At 47.4% G+C, this 21389-nt stretch overlaps 1 protein-coding gene across 1 annotated transcript; it reads right to left on the minus strand.

Moving 5' to 3' along the window:
• Positions 1-7494: 7494 nt before the first annotated feature.
• LOC102088440 (kyphoscoliosis peptidase-like) lies at positions 7495-20335 on the minus strand. The gene is made up of 6 exons (XM_005506436.2): positions 19396-20335; positions 16332-16449; positions 15306-15423; positions 14738-14929; positions 13289-13479; positions 7495-8813 (listed from the first exon to the last, which is right to left on the minus strand). The coding sequence occupies exons 1-6, from the start codon at positions 20029-20031 to the stop codon at positions 7495-7497; spliced, it is 2574 nt and encodes an 857-aa protein (XP_005506493.2). The 5' UTR covers positions 20032-20335.
• Positions 20336-21389: the final 1054 nt, after the last annotated feature.

Here is a 21389-nt window from a genome sequence, read left to right on the forward strand (position 1 = left end):
AGAGACCCTGAAGTTCATGTGGGGCTGCAGATCCCTGCATGGAGCTCTTCCCCCAAACCGCAAGGCCGAGAGCAGAGGTTACTTCTGTTGTTCTCCCGAGTGATGATAAAAGAAAAAAGGAAGGAGAAACAAAACGAAGCACACAGCTGTTCCTTGCTTCTGTGCTCCTTCTTTGCAGCTATTTTTTGGGATCTGAGCTACGTTTTATTCCCATTTTGAGAGACCTGAAATCTTCAATTCAGATTGTCCTTGGGGAAGGCTCAGGGGGAAAATAGAGTTTAAGCACATTTCTAGCAAAGAGATAGTGAAATAAAACTGAACTTAAGTTATTACACAGGAGCTGGGACTGTGACAATAACATGGCCTGAAAATGGACCCCCAAGCCTGGCTGCCCCATCTTGTGATGCCACCTTAACCACAGGGGACCAAGTTCTCCAAGGAAAGAATTATTTCTGAAGAAGGAAAACCTGAAAAACTATGATTAAAAAGAATAAACGTCCTTTCTTCTGTGTCTATAAAGCACAGGTGGACCAAAGGTCGATGGGCAGAGGCTGGATGTTCCCTCAAGCCCTCTCTCAGCTCTTGGAAAGGGGAAAACAAATGTATGCTTGGATGTCCTTGGAGTCTGAGCTTAGAAAGGATCCATCGGGGTCAAAGAACGCAATGAGGAGGTTTGTTCAACACTGCCTCCCTCGTTGCTACTTGAGATCTACCAGCTTCTTCTCATGAGGTTCACAGCTGTTTGGTCCTTGCTGCTTGATCACACTTGGCTGGGCAGAGCCAAACGCCATCACTAACCAAGCTATGCCAAGCAACGAGAATGCAACATACCCTTCTCCAGCCAGATAGTCAACATTGTCATTAATCCATCATTATATAGAAGGACTGAGCCAGCTCTTGCTGTTCCTTGCCGGAACGAATGCTTTCAGATCAGAAGGCCTTGCTGCAGATGGCCTGTACGAGCACTGCAATGTTTCCCAGCAAGGCTGGGTTTAGCTACCAGGATCCTCTTTGGGATCTCCTCTGTGCAATTTGCGGTTCAACTCAGGAGCAACTCACGACGTTACAAAAGTGTAACTAGGTCCAGAAAGCCCATTTTGCAGAAAACATGTTCCGTCAAGAGCCATTAAGCAGAACAGCGTAGAGGCAAATATCAGAGAAAAATAGAATAATTTCAGTTGGAAGAGACCCTCAAGATCATCGAGTCCAACCACAATGTAACACTGGCATTAACCCGTGTCCCTGAGAACCTCTTCTATATGCCTTAGAAACCCCTCCAGAGATGGTGACTCCAGCACTGCCCTGGGCAGCCTGTTCCAATGCCCCACAGCCCTTTCCTGGAAGAAATTTTTCCTAGTTCCCAATCTGAACCTTCCCTGGTGCAACTTGAGGCCGTTTACTCTCATTTGGTGTCTGCCAGGATGGAGACTGCAGATTGCTGGAAACTGGAAGGGTAAGGCAAGGTGACCATCGCTTTCCCCTGGCACCGGTTCTGGCTCCTGCCTTGGCTTTGATGGACCCTTGGTCTGATCCAAGGCAGCATCAAAAACCCCTCCAGACAAAAAGCTAATTAGTGATACGGCTGTAATGGCCCAAGTGTCCTGCAAATGCAGGTCCTGGGAGGAACTGAGAAGACTTTCCCAGGGCTGTGACACTGTTCCTAGAGATGTCACAGCAGGGTCTGGGTGACAGCTGGGACAGCTTAGCTTCTCCTGAAGGTAACTCTACCCAGGAGGCACTGGCCTCCACAACCACCATGTGAAAGCTGCCAGCCCCTGGATCATCTCACCCCAGGGTACCTGCTTGTTTCTTCACAGAATCCCAGAATGTCAGGGGTTGGAAGGGACCTGGAAAGCTCATCCAGTGCAATCCCCCCATGGAGCAGGAACACCCAGATGAGGTTACACAGGAAGGTGTCCAGGCGGGTTGGAATGTCTGCACAGAAGGAGACTCCACAACCTCCCTGGGCAGCCTGGGCCAGGCTCTGCCACCCTCACCAGGAACAAGTTTCTTCTCAAATTTAAGTGGAACCTTTTGTGTTCCAGTTTGTACCCATTGTCCCTTGTCCTATCATTGGTTGTCACTGAAAAGAGCCTGGCTCCATCCTCCTGACGCTCCCCCTTTATATATCTGTAAACATTAATGAGTCAGCCCTCAGTGTCCTCTTGTCCAGCTCCAGAGCCCCAGCTCCCTCAGCCTTTCCTCACACGGGAGATGCTCCACTCCCTGCAGCATCTTGGTGGCTGCGCTGGACTCTCTCCAGCAGTTCCCTGTCCTGCTGGAACTGAGGGGCCACAGCTGGACACAATATTCCAGGTGTGGTCTCCCCAGGGCAGAGCAGAGGGGCAGGAGAACCTCTCTGACCTACTGACCACCCCCTTCTAACCCACCCCAGGTACCATTGGCTTCCTGGCCACAAGGGCCCAGTGCTGGCTCATGGTCACCCTGCTGTCCCAGGACCCCAAGGTCTGCTGGGGAGGTCCCGTCTTTCTGCACTCGGGGTTTAACACAATGGAGCCCTGTTCCACTGAGGAGCTGCTGTCAGTGACCCACCAAAAGAGGGAGGGGGAACATCGCTTTCTCTGGGAACAGAAAATCACAGGAGCAAAACCCAAGTAACCTTGGTTACCATGCTTCTATTCGCAGTAAACAGAAGGGCTGGTAGCACGAGTCCTTTTCTTATGTAGGTACTGAGGACGCAGTGTACCCACGGATGGAAAACAGTGGAGACTTTGGTAAAACAAGGAAAATATTGTAAATGTGATGTCACAGTTTTCTCCCCACTCCGGTGCTCTTGGCAAGTGTCTCCTAAGGTTGGCTCTTTAATATGACAGGAAGCTTTTCCTTCTCTCTTTTATTCTTGCCCAGCTTACATCCTGTGGAGATTTGTTTTTGCAGCCCCTGGAGATGAAACATCTTTGGCTCCAGTCATGAAAACGCTAACGAGGTGTCCATGGTCGGGTAGCTTCGTTAAATGGGTTTGTGGCTTAAACATTTAATAATGTGGGATCTGGGAGATGTGTTTGCCCAGTGCTTAGCCTACCCAGGAGATAATCTCCGAGTTCTCTTGTTATTAGAAATGCCCTTTGAGGCTTTCCCACCAGCCTTTGGCTCTTGAAGGTGTCTCTCTTGCCATGTGCAGAAGTGCCTACTCATCATTTTCTCCTTTTTTTCTGTGAAAATTAGGACTCCCACGACCAAACTCGTGCTATATACTCATATTCCTCTTTAAGGATTGTTTTTTATTCATCTTTTTTGCATTATCACTATTACATCTCTGGTCTGGAGCGGACGGCACTACCTCCAGCACGTGTCTATCTCCAGTCCCTCTTGTACAACAGCCTGTGGAGACATGAGCCACAGCCAAGCTTTCTCTGAAAGATCACAGAATGACAGGATCCCAGAATGTCAGGGGTTGAAGGGTCCTGGAAAGCTCATGCAGTGCAATCCCCCCATGGAGCAGGAACACCCAGATGAGGTTACACAGGAAGGTGTCCAGGCGGGTTGGAATGTCTGCACAGAAGGAGACTCCACAACCTCCCTGGGCAGCCTGGGCCAGGCTCTGCCACCCTCACCAGGAACAAGTTTCTTCTGAAATTTAAGTGGAACCTCCTGTGTTCCAGTTTGAACCCATTGCCCCTTGTCCTGTCACTGGTTGTCACTGAGAAGAGCCTGGCTCCATCCTCCTGACGCTCACCCTTTATGTATCTATAAACATGAATGACATCACCCCTCAGTGTCCTCTTGTCCAGCTCCAGAGCCCCAGCTCCCTCAGCCTTTCCTCACACGGGAGATGCTCCACTCCCTTCAGCATCTTGGTGGCTGCGCTGGACTCTCTCCAGCAGTTCCCTGTCCTGCTGGAACTGAGGGGCCACAACTGGACACAATATTCCAGGTGTGGTCTCCCCAGGGCAGAGCAGAGGGGCAGGAGAACCTCTCTGACCTACTGACCACCCCCTTCTAACCCACCCCAGGTACCATTGGCCTTCCTGGCCACAAGGGCCCAGTGCTGGCTCATGGTCACCCTGCTGTCCCCAGGACCCCCAGGTCCCTTTCCCCTACACTGCTCTTCCTCCCTCCCACTCATCTTCCCTGTCAGATCCCCAGGGACTCACTGCACAAGATTGTTCTTGCTTACACATCACTTCTGACTGCACCAAAGAGCTTAGCTCTGCTTTCAGATACACGTTTCTTAAAGATACTCCTCTTGTCTATACCCATTTTTTTCTTACAACTTTGCCATGAAATCCCAGTTGTCAGACCAAAGGAGAAAAGTCTGAAATCTTCTTAATTTCCTACTTGAAGAGGATTTTTTTTTTTCCATCTTTCTGTATTTTGAAAACAGTTGGGTAATGTAAGAACTGGTTTTCCTGGCATATTCTCTGATCTGATTGACCAAAGTACAGCAGTTTTTGTGCTCTTCTCATACTTGTTGTGGGACTTATTTGACCACATGCAGGCATTTCACAGAATCACAGCATGTTAGGGATTGGAAGGTTTGGTCTGGTCTGGTCTTTCATAGATGTAGATGATGTTCTTAGGGACATGGTTTAGTGATGGGTCAACGGTTGGTCTCAATGATTTTAAAGGTGTTTTCCAACCAAAATGATTCTATGATTCAAAGCTGGTGAAACCTGAGCAGTAAGAACAGCACGGTGTGCAAGAACAATATTGCCATGGTGCCTTGTGGGACTTCAGCCTTGGCAGGATCTCCTTGTGTAGAAAACCCATGGACATACATGGACAGGGCTGTGCTCTGAGTATTAAATTCATCCCAAATGTGACGTGTAAACAGGAAAACTTTAACTCCTGTCTTACTGTTCATTTGCTGCAGTGTGACAGCTAACTACACATCTTCATTTGTTCCTGCAAACTCCAACACCCTTGCTCCCCAGCCAACAAACTCAATGAAGTCCAAGCATAGGTTGGAAAGGATGGTCATCTCAGGTTTTAATAGCACTGAAGTGCAAGAAGAAGCCAAAGAAAACACAGATTATGTGGACATCTCAATGATAAAGACTCATTGGATAAACTCAACCTAAACAAATATTAACATAATTTATGCTAATTACAAGACAAATACAGACGTAGCACAGGGAAATGTATAACGCCAAGGAGTCTGGACACCACATTTGGTGGACATTGTGTGTGGGTCCATGGAGGAAGGTACTTAATTTAATCCTACTGGGCAGAGGGGGCGAGAGGAGGAGAGACATAGAGGTTTGTTCTTCTGTTTATCCTTGTATTTTTGTGAGTGATGCTTGCCCAGGGTTGTTATTTTTGGAGCACTGGTGCTTGTGTTTATTGCGAAGGCTCCTAGAGCTCTGGGCACAGGCTTTGAGATATGTAAATGTAAATAAGAATGACATTTAAAATAAGGTACATGCTATAGCCGAGTGTGCACAGAGAGGAAACACGAGCAGATTGACTTCAGGTCCTTGAAGTAAAAAATCCCCCGTGGGAGTATCATGAAAGTTCTCAGCACCTCCAGGTAATTATACTCTGACATAAGTTGTTTGGACCCCAACTCAAGATAACGCTAATCTGGACCTCATTCTGATGGATAAAGAAGAATTAATCACTGAGCTGGAAGCTGGATTTTCCCTGGAGGGATGTGATCATGAATGCCTGCTTAAATTTGGGTAAAGGTGGAACAGTTTCAGCTTAACAAAGTGTGTGTACACACAAGTATGTGGAGTGGCTCAAGAGGGTCGGAGGGGCACAGCTGGGAAGAGTTAACGGCAAAACTGACTGGAAGGGAAAAAAATGTGAAGGGGAATATGGCAGTGGGAACCGAGAGTCGTTTCACTTGTCAGTCATTTTTGCTCGGAAAGCCAAAATCCTTCCGTGAAAAAAACTTACAAAAATAGTCTTTGGGAGCCTGCTGGGTCTGCAGATATAATTTCTTTGCTGGTGCTGTCTGTGGACAACACAGGGGTTGGGAAGTGCCGAGGAGGTCTGGAGAGCTGCACAGCAACATCCTCATTGCTCAAGGAGCACAGTGCGGTCAGAAGACCCTTGGTCATGGAAGATGCTCAGATGATGGGGACAGTATGGAGGACAACACTGACTGCCAGCAGCGTTATGGGCTCTGACTTTGCAGGCTGGGCTTGAGTATCTACTCAGCCTCACAGGGAGCAGGTTTTTCTGTCTATGGTTATTCTGAAAGACACACAAGGGAGCTGAGTCACCTCGTGCTTCTCTTTCCTTCATCCATCCAAGTGTATGGCCCAATATGGACTAGCCAGAACATGGCTCAGAAGAGAAAGATCTGGGGATCTGTACTTCTTAAATTGTTTCTAGCACCACACACAAGAGTCAAGCTGATGTTTGCCACTGCAAGTGCTTCCCTCAGTGCAAGGTAGCCCTGTACTTTGTTCTTCAGGGGAATCTTCCAGCACATCAGCATGGTTCCGGCAAGCCTGGTGTGAAATGTGGACCTTTATATGTTAGCTGCATTAACTGATTTCCATGCTCAGAAAAAGTTCAAATCATCTTGAATTTTTGCTACGAGTCAAATTTAAATTGGCAGATTGGAAGAAAGTAGATCATGTTCCCCTACTATCTTTTGCACAGCATCAAAGAATAATCCACAGTTCTTGTTCTTTTCATTGTTGTGAACAGAATACCCCTTTCAAGCAACAGTCATGTGCAGGCATGGGGAAGTGTTTGCACTGTGTGTCTTTGAGCCCACCTAAGTATGAACGCTGACTTTGCTTTCAATAATTTGATGTTTGTGGTTCCTTGCAGCATGTGTCAGAGTTTTAAGAGCAAAACTGCTTGTGCTTTTTGCTCAGCAGTGAGATGCTTTGGCTACAGAGATGCTTCCTTGACAGTTCCCTCTCTACATTTCAAGACCTCAATACTTGTAGGTATATAACTGCATGTCATCCTTGATAATTAAGTCCAGGAAGATATTTTAAAGACATAGATTATAAAATACACCATATCTTTATTTCCTTTCCCCTTTCCTCTGCCCAAGCATGGCCTCTATAAGGAGGTCTGTCTTGCTGTACTATACATTTACATTTTAAATATCTTGCTACGATCTGAAGCTGTTGGCTCCAGTTTGGTTGTGGATTTTGTTGTTGTTGTTTTTATCCTCTCAAGAGAAAGAAACTATGTGGGTTTCCAAGTTCTTGAATAAATGTCAAACAAAACATTCCAAACAATTATTCAAGCTGGTAATAAGCAGTGAGACATCCTTCCTGTAGAGAAGCTGAACAATGGTTTCCTTCGACAGAAGCAAAGTATTAGGAGCCTTCCATATGCTGGTGCTGATTTAAACAGTGGCATCATCTCCAAGTGGATAGAGGCCCCAGCAAGTATCTGGATATCCTGCGGGAAGAAAAGCTCTGTGGGTAACACCCAGACCCCCCCGACATACCATAAAGTTATGGGAGTTTTCTCTGTGTCTCCTCAGTATCCTTCAGTTTTAGAGCATTTGCTTCCTTCCCTGGCTTTTTTTAGTCCTTCCCAGCACTTCTCTGTGGCTTAACCTGAACACCCCATGGTGGCAGGTGAGCCACCCTCCACCTCGAACGCCAGGATGACCTCCATGGAGGAGCAGAGCTGGCTGAACTTGGCTGCCAGCTTGACCTGAGTCCCTTCGACCCCGGTGAACACATCCCCTTCCCAGACCGCGTTCGGGGTTTGCTGCAGCACCATCTTCTCCTGCCCGAGGACGACAACCTGGCAGGCTTTGGGCACCTTGACCCTAAACCGGACCCAGCTCTGCTCTTGGAGCACCCCTGTGCGCGGTTCTAGCAACACGCAGCCTCTTCTCCACAGGCTGTACACCCTGGGGAAGGGAGGCCAGCTGGGGTCGGAGAAGCAGCGTATAACATAGTCACAAATGTGGACAAAGTCCTGCTGGTCCTCGCATCTCCCAAAAAGCGCCACTTTGTAGATGCCCGACTCAGGGAGCACAACGCACACGCTGACTTTGGTCCTCAGGTGCGTGACCAGGACGTACCTCTCCAAGGGGAACTTGGCGTTGATGACTTTGTCCTTACTCAGGTTGGCCATCACCTCAACATCGGTGAGTGTGTGGAAGGTGATGTTGCACTTTCCCACCTTGGTGGTGATGATGGGGGAAGTGTGGCTGGGGTTGGAGAGGCCATGGCTGCTGGAGCTGATTCCGCTCCCGCAGTGGATGCTCAGCCCTGAGGGGAAGAGTTCGTTCTGGTTGACGGGCTTCAAACAATGAATGAGGAAATTGGCCGCATTCCTGAAGGTGTTCCCTCCTAAATCCTTCACAAACACAGACAGCCGGTAATAACCCTGGAAAGGACAGAGCACGTGGCAACTCAGCTTCTCCTCCTCAGCTTGAGCAGCCAGGCATTTCTTGCTCAGAACGGCATCTAAATCTTTATTAACCAGCTCATACGTGGCAAGCAAGCGTTGGGATGTCTGGAGAGTCAAGAGCAAAGTTCCCTGTGGAGCAACAAGCATCTCCTCTTTGTGGTTGCTCTCCCTGATACCGAAATCTCTCACCTTTTGATGAAGACCCCAGAAATGAAACGGGTTTTCAGGCAGTTTCTCTCCATTGTGTGGTTCCAGACATTGGATCTGGTAGGAGCACACCCAGTTGTAAGGGTCCTGAGAGTCAGCGTGGCGCGCGAAGATCATGAGGTCGAACAAGCCCTTGGTTGGTGGAGTCACCTTGATGGTCACGTTGTTCTCAGACACAGTCATCATCCCATGAACTGCTCCTACATCCTCTCCGGTTGTGGTACCCTGGAGTTTGGAAAGCTGGTAGGTGAACTCTGTTGGATGGGTGGTCCCCAGCATCACTGATACCTCCCCATGGGCTGCAGAAGGGTGAATAAAACACCTTTTAGAAGCCTTTTATCATCAGTGTCACGCATGCATTTTTGCAGTGTTGACCCAGATCGGTCATATGAGAGACAGAGATCTGATTCTCCTTCTCTTTTTGCCTCTACCTGCTGAAGGACCTTAGGAAGACCCTTCTTCACCTTCTACCATTCTTCTTCCCTTGCTGGAAGAGAAAGGATGATACCGCTGGATCTAGAGTGGAAGGGGACAGGTACAAATACTTATCCTTTGGGCCATGAGACACCCAAGACTAAGCTAATGGTGTTGCATATGGGGGTAATTGTTACATGGCTCCTTGAGCTGGAGTCGTTTCTCCGAGCTGCAGGTGTGTCAAACCAGTAAAGCAGCTGGGAGGATTGAAATATCCCAGCCTGGCTGCTAGGAGTTCCCACATCACTGCCACATTTTAGGAACTAATTGAGTTCTTCCCATTATTTTTATTAAAATCTCTTTTTTAAATTTTGGCTTCACCAAATCATGAAAAATCCACAAGTTTCTGGCTTGGACTGTGCACTAACTGGGGACTTGGGGAGAGCAGGAGGTCCAAAGTAGATGTACATTGGTATGGGTATCTCGTGGTGGTACCATGGTTGGTGGATAAGTGCTGAGGGTCTTTCCCAATGACTTTTACTCCTTGGTGGACCTTCTCAGGGCTACCATACACCACTCAGCACCTCCCCAGCAGCAAACCAACCTGTTCCCCCAGGCAGGCTGCAGCAGGTGGCTTTAAAGCCAGGGTGAACCCACCTTCACACCTAGAAACAAAGCACCTCCGGGGCAGGTCACCATAGAGGAGAAGAGTCACGGTGGCCTTGGTTTCACCCCCACCCTCCATGTGCCACATCTTGCTGCTTGTAAACCCGTGTAGCAGTAAGACAGAGCACTTCTCGGTGCAGCAAGAACCCAAAGGGTTTCCATCTGCTCATGGACAGAAGGGGATGGTTGGTTGATTTTGCAATGGAGGCATGGCAAGGTTTTGCAATCCCTCACGTCTTGGCCCTGAAGAAGACAGGACCATCTAACCAGCAGACAGCAGGCTGCTCTCAACACGTGGTGAGCTGCATCATCCCATGTGAGGCCACAGGTACTGAGGCAGCCTGATTAGAAAACCCTGGTTTAATGGTATTTTACTAATATACCTATTTTTCTCCAGGCATAGATGAAAGCATGAGAAAAATGGCCACAGGGAGCAAGACTTTGAGGAGCTTGAAGGATCTCAGGGTGGCATTGAAGGATCTCAGGGTGCTTCACACAGCCTGATGCCGGCACACCGATGTCCTGAGGTGTGTGCTTAAACCCACCACACTCAAGGTCTGTGGAAATTAAGCCTGCTCTTCATTACCCAGGGTTCCCAAGTGTCCAAGGGTGGCTTGTCCCACGTCCAGAGCGCGGCTGCTCTGCATCGTCCCATCCTCACCACGTTTTTGCTGGAAAGAGGGGAGGCAATGGCACCATGGGAGCCCGCGGCTGGTATCGGCACCCGCGCTGTGCACAATGCCCATTTGTTTCGGGTGCTAACGTGAAACGACAAAAGACTCCAGATTCATGCTGAAAAAAATTGTCCGTTGCTAATTATTAGATTATGAAATGCATTTCATAATCTAATGAATAATGGGGGGAATTAGTTTCTTTTTCCCCCCACCCCGTTTGAATTTGGATTTTTTCATTGTTTGCCCCGCAGTTTTTGTTGGTAGGTCGAAACAGAGATGTGAAAAGAATGGGAAGGCTGGGTTTTATTTGTGCCTTGCCTGTTAAAGTTGTGACTTGGCTCACACAGTAAGTGCAAACAATTCTCTCCTGGCAAGCGTTCAGTGGAGACATTACTGATGACAGGCTTTATTAACTGCAGGTTTGCTTGTTATTAAATTTGCTCTATGCTAGTTTCCGAAGCTGCTGGCCTGGCCGGCTGCATCGTATTAGGATCTTTAGGAAGAAAGCAAAGAACAGAACATTGTATGCAGCGGAGCCAGAGATGATGAGATAGGGAAGCCAGCAATGCATTTGGCTTCAGGAAGGGAGACCCAAGGAGATAATTAACGGCTACGTTTAAAACAAACATTTGTTTGTTTTATTGCGATAATTCAAGCCATGCATTAACGATTGCTGGTTTTCGGGGAGGCCAGGTGAAGCTGGGGATGCGTTCCCATGTCAGCATGTTCAGTGCTACAGGAGGTCAATGCATGTTGCGTTAATTGTTTTTGGGGAAAAAACCCCACCGGTCAAGTACAGGCATGTTTCCAATTTCCCAAAGCCTTGTTTAAAATGCTTCCCTTTCCCTCTCCCACCCTTGCCATTGTGTCTACAACAGGCCACCAATGACTGCCATTCTATAAAACAACAAAAAATAATCATATAAAGTCCTAATTCCATAGGACTGAATGCCCTTCATCGCTGTGGTTACCAACCCTAATGCCTGGGCCATGTTAGCAATTAAAAGGGCTGTGTTTTCAGAGGGTGACTGCCAGGTATTTCCTAAAAGTCAGATCCCTTTTTAAGGTATCCCTCCTTCAGCTCCCACCAGAGAGTGATTTGTAGGTGGAATCTTGGCTGAAAGCTTCTAAACAGATGGGAGCTGCTTAAATATAATAGAGCAGGAACAGATCCACAGTAACCAAAGCAGGAAAATAGGCAGATTTTGCACTATATATCTTGAGTATTTTTGCACTGAGTTTGCCTTAGATGCTTAAGTGTACCCTGTAAAACAATGGCTTACTTCCATCAACCTAGATCAACATAACCATAATTTTGCATCAACAAAACCAGACATCTGGTTTGGTTCATAATCTGGGTTTGCAATTTGGTGTTTTAAGCACACTTCTGATATGGGGCTGGCTGTGGAGGCTAACTGAAGTGGTTCAACTCTTCAGATTGGGTCCAAGAATACAGTTATTTCCCTCCACAAGATGAGAAATTCACAAGGGGGGGGGGAAGTTAGCATTTTTTTTTATTTTCTAATGAGAAAATCTCCTTCCATCTCAGTTTTGGAGGAAAAAAGAAAACGGTGCCTATAGCCCAAGTCACACCGTGAGTTTTGTGGTTGAGCGACAGGAGTTCCTCCAGCCCAGGGGGTGCGAAGGAGCAATTGGTTCCCCAGCATCTCCCCAGGTCCATTTTGGCTCACGGCAGCTAATGGCCAGTGAGGATCTAATAGCCTGAGCCACCTCTGGGCTCTATCTCCGTGTCTTTTGGCTATCAAAAACTGGGGGAAGGAGGGGAGAGAATAATGAACTACTTATTTTTTTTCTTCATTTTTCCCTTTGGGCTTTTGCACCACCACTAATGATATTGGGTAGGAGTCAATGTTTTGCAGTTTATTGCTTTGCAACACAGATGAAGGGACTGGTTGGACCATTGATCTCCTCTTTTTCTGCTCAGACCGCAAACATTGTGCTTTTTGGCTTTATGACTTGGAGCTTCCCTGGTGGCCGGGACCTGAAAAGGGCTTCTCCAAGTCTCCATTCCTTCATTTGCCACGTAGGTGCTGTGTGCCCTTGGGTGGCAGATGCTCCGAGGTGCTGTGATGGAGATGCACAAAGGCAGAATAAAAGACAGCATCAACCTCTCAGCTATTCCCAATTTAATTTGATTTGCACAGGCTACTTGCTGCTCAAAAGGTGCATGAGAACCCACCTCTGAGTAAGTAACAACCTCTCTCAGTCAAAAGCTTTACTGGGTGATGTCTGCCATACATCCATTTTCTGTAAGCCTGACAACTCCCCTTAATCTGAGATTGCTTTATCTCCTAGCTTGCTGTCTTGATAAAATAATATACAATAATATATCCATATACTCTTGGGACCACAGAATCACTGAATCCTAGAACGTCAGAGGTTGGAAGGGACCTGGAAAGCTCATCCAGTGCAATCCCCCCATGGAGCAGGAACACCCAGATGAGGTTACACAGGAAGGTGTCCACCCAGGGGAACGGATGTACAAAGTGTATCCAGGTAAAAAGAAGATCGTGTTGTATCCAACCCGAAAAATCATTATATAACTACAATCAAGGAAAACCAACTCCACACTCCCTCCTTCCCCCTTCATTTTCAAAAGATGGAACATGAACGTTGCAAGCCATGTTTTATCTGGGAGTCTCCCTCCCAAGCTTATGAACACAATGAGGATTGTGTCTCAGGTACGTTGAAGCTATTTTGCTACTGTTGGTAGATTTAGATGGGAAAAGTCAGGCACAAAAGAGCTTAAGTGATTTGGCTCCATTAACCATAAGTTATGAATCCTAATTCCCAGATTACCAATCACAGTATCACACAATGGCTGTCATTTCAGAAATTCCTTAAATATGTGACTCTGCTCTACTAGACTCTAAACGTGTACATAAAATTAGACAGATGGACCGTTTGTGGAGGAGAAATATTTTCCTCAACCCAATCTTGTTTCTCAAAAGAGTGTGAGCTTTTATATGACTAGAATTTAGCCTTCACTTCGCATTTACCTGTTTTGAGGAGGGAAGTGTTTGGAGAAAGGAGGGAGAGCTGAAGCCTGAAAAACTCTGAAGTTTTAAAAACTCTCTGCTCAAAGTCTTCCCGTGAGACGGGGGGCTGCAGGAGCTGCCATTGGGGGTCCTCTGGCCAGTGGGTCTCGATGAAGTGCTCGGGGTCAGTGAGGAAGAAAAAATCATCATGCCTGCAAGGTAAGAGGAGAAGACACCATGGAAGGAGCAAGAAAGCCCTCAGCATCCTGAGTGGTAAGAGAAGGGACCTTCCTCCACACCATCCGAGCTTCACCAGCTTCAGTATGGGAGGACCGAGCTCTCATTTGGCATTTTGTTTGCTGCAGCCCTCATTTTCTCTCTGTTTTTTCCTGTGGAGATGCCCAGAGCTGAATCTGCAGTTCCCAGCCCTGTCACAAACCTCTTCCAGCAACCACCTGAGATGACCTTATGAGCTGTAGAGAAGATAATTTTACTGAGTGGTTCCTCTACCAAGGCCTGTGTTACTTGAGGATTTATTTCAATATGCCATCTGATCTTGGTTTAAAGCTATTCCAAGAATTTATGGATGGTTTAAGAAACAAAATGTATCTTGGTTCCGATCTGAATGTGCCTAACCTGACATTCTAAACGTCACCCCTGCTTAGATGTTTACTGTGTGAGTCAACCTGCAGATACACACTCAACCTTGTGTTGGGGTCACCCTGTGAAGTCCTGTTTCATCTGTTGACCTGAAGGATTTGAGGACACTGAGCTGGACCCACAAGCAGCTATTATCTCTGCCTGTTGCTTTCATTCTCGTTCTCCTCTCTTCCCCATGCTCAGCTAAAAACAACCCACACTCACTGATGTTTTAAACTGTTCTCAGCAAGATAATTACCTATTAGAAATTCCACAATTATTTCATTATGCATTATTAGAGAAAAAAATAAAAATGCCATCCCATAATGCAGTTAATGGAAATTAAATTGTACAAATAACTTTCATGAGAGTCATTTTTTGCTTAGCATGGGCTGAGGAATCTCAAGTAATTACATATGGAACCACATAAGAGCAAAGTTGCTCTGAAAATGAGGAGTTGTTACTTCATAAGTGACACTCATTGCACATTAAAAATAAGCTGCAAGGGGAAGTTATAATCTGAAAAGTTACTGCCCCAGCTCAGGGAATAAGGCACTTAATGCAAATGTGTGCATGTAGGTGGCCCACGTTTGGATGAGGTCCCAGAGAACCCATCATGGTTGAGGATGAGCAGAACAGTTATCTGGACCTTCTGCAAGTAGCCTCTGGGGCTGCACCTGAAAATAGGGGCTCAAGGTCGGGTGAAAACAGTCTTTATGGAGTATATGGGAATGGTTGGGATGAGTGTTCCATTGTGTATTCAAAGTTGAGCCTTGTCCATTTGTGTTGGGAACCATGTTTCCAGTGATGGCAGGGGAAGTTGTGTCTCACCTGGGCAGGAACAACCTGCTCTCTGCATCCACGGTCCCTGCACCCCAGCAAGCATCCAGGAGGCACCACTGTCCTTCCAGCTCCACCGCGTTCCACATGTGGCTGCTCTTCTGCTGCTGGCACCACCGGCCTCCCCGGGAGCATGGGCTCCGGCCAAACCCCGGGACCTCCACGCAGCTCAAACCCGCCTCCCTGTCCAGGGACAGCCAACAGAGGAGATAACCACAGACCAGCCTTTGTGCTTGGGAGCAACCCGACCTGCATGGTACGCAGAACTTCCTTCTCCTTAAAGCCAGGTCCTCATGCAAGCTCTTTGCCAAATTCGGCTTTTATCTACACCCCTGCTCCCCCTACAACTACTCCCAACCCTCATCCCTCACTGGTTCTGGTTGATCTGTCAAAGCCATATCTACTCCTCCATTCAAGTAGAAGAGAAGGTACACAACTGTTATGCCCAGGGATGTGGTGGGTAAACTATGCTGGTTGTGTAGCAAGCCCCGTGCCAGATGAATGTCCCCACCTCAGATCTTTGATGGGCCAAGAGGAGAAAGCCCAAGGTGAGTTTTACCTGCACATTTCCTGGCATAAATGGGCATAACCGGAACACACAGCCCTCCCCGTTTGTAGGACCTGCTCCGGCATGTGGATCTTCTGAGACAGCCCCAAGAAGCCATCCACATCATATTCTAGGAAAGGGAGAATATTATATAATTTCAGGCCAATGTAAGGGCTTATTATTTCCAAACTGATCCCATTCCTTTTCCTGCCCAACCCTCTTTCTCTGCCTACCCACCCTGGAACCCATGACAGCTCTTCTACCCATCATTATTGTAGAGTTTGACAGTTCTGCATATGGGGAAAGAATTGCCAAAGCCTTAGGGGTGTTGGGTTCCCAGTGCATGTAAACAGCCCTTGTGCTATCCAAGTGAGGTACAGGGACAATCATATTGTCTCACACACATGGATGTAGTAGGGTAAAGCAGCTGCATTGTGCTGAGATTCCTGTGTCCCCAGATGACTCCTGCCAGGCATGACTCAGCCTCATCAAATTTACATTATCAAGGAAATAGCCTCAGATGTGTTGCAACTGATGCACGGGAGGTGGGTGGGCTCCACCAGTGTCCCTTGGGGTCTGGCCACCTCAGCGCTGGTGTAGGTTTGGCCTGAAGCAGGTGTCATTTCCAGGATGGAGGGCCACATGGTGGGAACCAGTTCCTACTGCAGGCACTTTCATGAAGTCAAAGGATACATTTCAAGGTTTAGATCAGATATTAGGAACAATTTCTTCCCCAAAGGGCTGTGGGGCATTGGAACAGGCTGCCCAGGGCAGTGGTGGAGCCACCATCCCTGGAGGGTTGAACAGGCGGAGATGAGGTTCTCAGGACATGGGGCAGTGCCAGTTTTGGGTTGAAGGTTGGACTTGAAGATCCTGAGGGTCTTTTTCAACCAAAATGATTCTATTCTATGATTTTATGACTGCAATACGAGTAGTATGGAGTCTTTAATCTGCAGGGCATGGAGAGTCAACATCCAGGAGATGGCATATGAAGAAAGGGCTTTTCACGTCTCTGCAAAACAGCGGGACCAGACTTACCGATGTTGTGGCAGAGCCAGAACCAGATTGCCCGCACTGTCTCCAGTTTGCTCTGGGATTTGGCCGTGATCAGGGGGACGATGGCCTGGATGGACAACCCGGCGTGCCCAGGCTTCAGCTGCAATGGAGAGGACAGGTGAGTTAAAGGGAATTTGGAAGTCACCGCTGTGTGACTGGGTGACCACTGCTCCACATGGTGGGCTTGCTGGAGAGAAAATGTACACCACAAAAACCTCAAAGCTGCATTCCTCCCCGCCTCAAATTTAAAATGCAAAAATGCTGTTTGTGGTAGAACCGGGTGTTTTCCCCATTTTCCTAGGCATGGATTTGTAAAAGCCTGAGGGCTGGAGTTGAAAGCTGGAGGAAACGAAGGTGACATTTCCCATTCCTTTGGAGCAGCTGGTTGGGACATACAGCGTCATTGCTCTGGTGTCCTCTCTGTCCAGTTCAATGTGTCCTCTGGCCCAGAAGGTCTTGTCCTACAGGTGGGTGTCTCCAGCAGTGTTACTCTGCAAGACTTCACTAGGGACAGCGGGATGATTAACATCTCCACGTATTTATGCAGAAGAGGACCAGACTTGTGGCTCAGACCTTGAGGTTCCAGAACCTCACTCAAAACCCATGTCCCAAAATAGGTAGAAATAAGTTTTTTGGCCCATCACTAAAACTTCCCTAACTTTTTAATCTGTCCCTGACCCCAAAGAAAGCCTTTCTGCCCCTTTCCTCCCATTCACACATTCACATTTCTGGGCTCTTCCCTCCTTTGTGCCAGCACAAGCATTTTTAGGAGCAGGCTTTTCTTTCACCGAGTTAAATTTAGCCCAGCTCATTTCTCCAAACTCCCATCCTTACTCTTTCATTCCTCAATGACTTTCCTGCCCCAACCATCTGTAAGATATTTTCACACAGATGGAGATTTCTTTCTTTTTGCTTGTGGAAAATGTTGCATTTGCAATGGCTGAAGATTTTCCTTGGGGTGTGGGTTTAAAAACGACGATGCAGCCAGGAAAGCACCTATTTCAAAATGATGGTGCCCCTGCTGGCCTCTTGCTTTTCTGTCATGAAGTTGTTACGAGCGTGAAGCTGCAAGACCAACAAATAGTGTGAATTATTCCTATGGAAAAAAGATAATAGCCATTAAGTATCTAGCTGCCTGCTTCGCTGCTGGCACATCTTGGTGCAAATTCAGCCTAAGTCAGTGCTATTCTTTGCTCAAGTCAGGGATGGTAAAAAGTCGGACTTGGATTGAGAGTAGTGATGTTCCGAAGTAATCCTGGTCCTCCTAAGGACCCTGGAGAAATGGGTTGGACCATCTTGTGTTGTGGTAGCTGCTGGTTCTGCTGGAGGGTTTGGAGGTGATGGATGGAGTCGTTTTCTCCAAAAACACCCAGGAAACCATCCTGTCAAGGCTGCTACTAAACGGCCAGTAAACAGGTTTGGGTTTGTGCCTGCACTACCTGGGGCTCTCCCATCAACCACCTTGTCCCAGGGACTGTCACCAGGGCTTGATGCATGGGGAGAGGGGACAATCCTGTCTGTGTCCCCACAGCACCACTGGCCAAGCAGAATCCATCACCGGAGGTGCAATAACCTACTCACCAGGGGGTCAATAAACTGCTCCACTGCTGCTATTGACACCAGTAATTCACGGATAGGAGGAAAAGATGAAGCCCACCTGGTTTTAGCGCAGGTAACACTTTGAATAAGCAGGGAAACAAGTTGTTTTTATGTTCCTCCATTGCCTTGGAGGTATTTTTGGTTGTTTATCACCCTATTTTTCCTATCTTCCAGCTTTCTCGCTCTCTCATCTCTTTTTAATAGACTAGGTAGACTCTGACATCCTCAAGCAACCTTCTTCTCAAGAGAGACTAGCCTCAGGCTAGGTACAAATTACAGGTTTCCACAATAACAGAGAGCACAATTATTCCTTCTGCCTCTTTGCTCTCACTAACAAGTTGACGTGTAAGCTGGAAGTGCTGCATTGGTCCAGCATTCGCTGCTTAGGCAAATTGTGCTGAGCCTGGGGGAGAAATTGCACCGACAGCGTGTGGTTCAGGTAACAGGAAAGATTTACAAAATTCAGTGCTTCTCTTCTGGGCTTCTGAGCATCGTATGATGTCAGACAGCCTGAAAAGAGGATAAAACCGATGCCTCCTGCTTGAGAAAAAGCAGGACTTGGGCTGGCATGGATATGAAGGGGTTGATGGATATAAAATGATTGAATATTTTGCGTTGGAAGGACCTTCTCAGCTCCCCCAGTGCCACCCCTGCCATGAGCAGGGACATCTTCACCAGCTCAGGTTGCTCAGAGCCCCGTCCAGCCTGGCCTGGGATGTCTCCAGGGATGGTTCATCCACCACCTCTCTGGCCAACCTGGGCCAGGCTCTCACCACCCTCAGGGCAACAATTTCTCCCCCATGTCCAGCCTGAATCTCCCTCCTTTAGTTTAAAACCATCACCCCTTGTCCTATCACAACAGGCCCTGCTCAAAAGTCTGTCCCATCTTTCTTATTGGCCCCTTTTAAGTATTGAATGTATAATATGGCCAGACAGTGTGGTTGTCTCCATGTGTTTTTTATGCAGGCAGCACGTATGCAGGATAACTAAACACAGACCGTGCTGCCTTGGGGCATCCTGTGGTCTGAGTCCCTTTGTCTCCCCCTCACACCTTTCCTAGAAGGGTTTCCAGGATCCCTCTACCCCACTGAGATCTTGTTTGAGACCCCGAAATCATTCTGTCCCATGATGACACCAACCCTTCTTCCCAGTTTTGCATGGTGAGCTGCAACAAACGCTGTATATTGCAGCTACACACCAGTGAGGGATGGAAACAGGCAGCAGTGGGTCCTGGGTGGGCAGCAGATCCTCAGAGGTTGCACAGTGATCTTTGGCCATGGTTAGGACAAATTCACAAGCAAATCCTCTGATTTTGCCGCAAGGCAACACCTTGTCACTGCTGTCAGCAGAGCATATGGTGAGAAGTTGAATGTTGGGATGTGGATCTGCTGTTGGTACCATTTGCTGACAGCACCATCTGTTCCTGCTGAAGGACACCAGGACCTACCTGCTGGCTCACATGTAGGACGTGGGCGTCTACGTGGCTGAAAACATTCGAGTCAGAGAAGAGATGTCTCCTGGTCTTTCTCTGGGATTTTTTAGCCTGCTTCTCTTCTTTCAAGCTGCTTAGCGCTTCATTGGGAAGGAGGGCTGGAAATGAGCTTCTCGCTGTCATGGATGACTTCTGCAGTGGCTTTTGGAAGGTAGTCGTTTTGCTGCTGTTGTTAACTTTGTTGGCCCAAAATGTGAAAACAGCCTTGGAGGTGGAATCCTTGGGCTCATCTCTGACTTTTTGTGTAGTTGGGACTTTCTTTAGCCCCCCCTCCTTGTTCCTGTTCACGTTAGTGACCTGGTGAGACAGTTTCTCTGAGGTCTTGTAGCCAGTTTCTTCAGAAACATGTTCCAGGGGAAAGTTGCCATTACAAACATCTGACATCTGAGCTCCCCTCCAGCCAGGCAAGACATTTTCTGCTCGGGATTGCATTGCGTTTTCTCTGTGGTTCCTGGGATGAGCTTTTGATACGCTTTGAGTGGTTTGTTTTTCATGGTGGTTGGCATTCTTGGGGCGATGGGAGGGAATTGTCTCATTTGCTTTGACAGTCTGAGATTTGGATGGCTTGTCTCTGTCATAGCTGGTCTTCATTCGTGCAGTGGATAAGGGGGTGAAGAAACCACAGAGGTCTGCTGATGGAAAGATAGATTATTTTTTTCAAAAGAAAAATGTACTCTGCACTGATTACTTCAGAGCCTTCTTATCTGTATGGTTAATTACAGCAAACCAGGATTTGTTCGGCTGGGTTTAGCCAAAAGTACTGTTTTTTATCCTAATTCCAGAAGTGAGGAGGGATGGCAATGACAGAGAAAAGCCTTTGGCCAGTTTCCAAGTGCAAATACAGGTTGGTGGGTTTTTTTCTGGTTTGTTGGAGATTCAGTGGTGGGTTATCAGCACTTACATCTCTGCACTGGAAGGGAATGGAAAACTCAGGCTTATTCCTTTTGCAAAGAAATGGCAAAGAGACATTTGTGTGTGTTGGAAGGGTCTGCAAGTGGGCACAGGGAACGAGTGGCCACCTCAGTTTTCCTGTATGAAACCAGGGCTAATCACCTAGCATTTCTCCTCATCCTGAGAGCTAGGTATCAAAGAGGAGAGGAGAGGAAGAGGAGAGGAAGAGAAGAGGAGAGAGGAGACGAGAGGAGACGAGACGAGACTCCAGGGATCATCTCTTCCACCCTTTCTTGGCAAAAGCACAGTCTAGCCAAGGTGGCCCAGCACCCTGTCCAGCTGAATCTTAAAAGTATCCAGTCTTAGTAGATTTAATGTTTTGTTGCTCCAGAGAGGTACATCTGCCAGAAAACGTTTTCTTTAGGAGGACTCCCACCTCATACCTAGTGTGTGGGGTTTTTTTGCTCAAATTCACTTCTACCACTCAGGTTCTGTTGAAAAAAATGTCATTTTTTTGTCTATTCTTGCTTTACACTTGCAATGTAGGTCTGTTGAGTGAGAAAACCTCAGGAGAAAATACATGAAAAAGTGGAAGGAAAGGTGCAATCCAGGATTGATGAGGCTTTGGGGGTCAAAGCTGTTGGTAGACCCAACTTTTGCATGCCCTTAATGTCTACACAGCACTCACTAGTTTTATCTTGGTTAAGCTTCTATTTGCTGTTGTTGTTTTTAATCATGAAATGACTATTTGTGCAAGGCAAATAGCAGATCCTGCTGAGAGCCACTTAACGTAGCCCAGAAATGTCACTCTCTGTATCCCTCCACCCTCTCCCATGTGGAGCAGACTGGGTTTTCAGCAGTGGCACTGGGGCACTGGCCTCGGTCTTCTAGGAAAGAGAGAAAATGTCACTCATCCCTCTCTCTGCTACCCTATTTTTTCCCTCCCAGCTTGGGATTGAGGCTTGCAGAGGTAGAACAGCCTCATCCAGAAGGGATAATAGATCATGACCACTCCAGACTTGTCAATTTTATTTTTCATGCATGCACATACAAACACT

The sequence above is a fragment of the Columba livia genome, chromosome 4, assembly GCF_036013475.1.
Source record: "Columba livia isolate bColLiv1 breed racing homer chromosome 4, bColLiv1.pat.W.v2, whole genome shotgun sequence".
Lineage (NCBI taxonomy): Eukaryota > Metazoa > Chordata > Aves > Columbiformes > Columbidae > Columba > Columba livia.

Coding starts and splice junctions, on each gene's coding strand:
- LOC102088440 (XM_005506436.2), bottom strand. CDS start 20,031: ATGAAGACCAGCTATGACAGAGACAAGCCATCCAAATCTCAGACTGTC. Junction 15,424..16,331: donor CTGGCTCTGCCACAACATCG/GTAAGTCTGGTC, acceptor TCCCTTTCCTAG/AATATGATGTGGATGGCTTC. Junction 14,930..15,305: donor TTATGCCAGGAAATGTGCAG/GTAAAACTCACC, acceptor GTCCCTGGACAG/GGAGGCGGGTTTGAGCTGCG.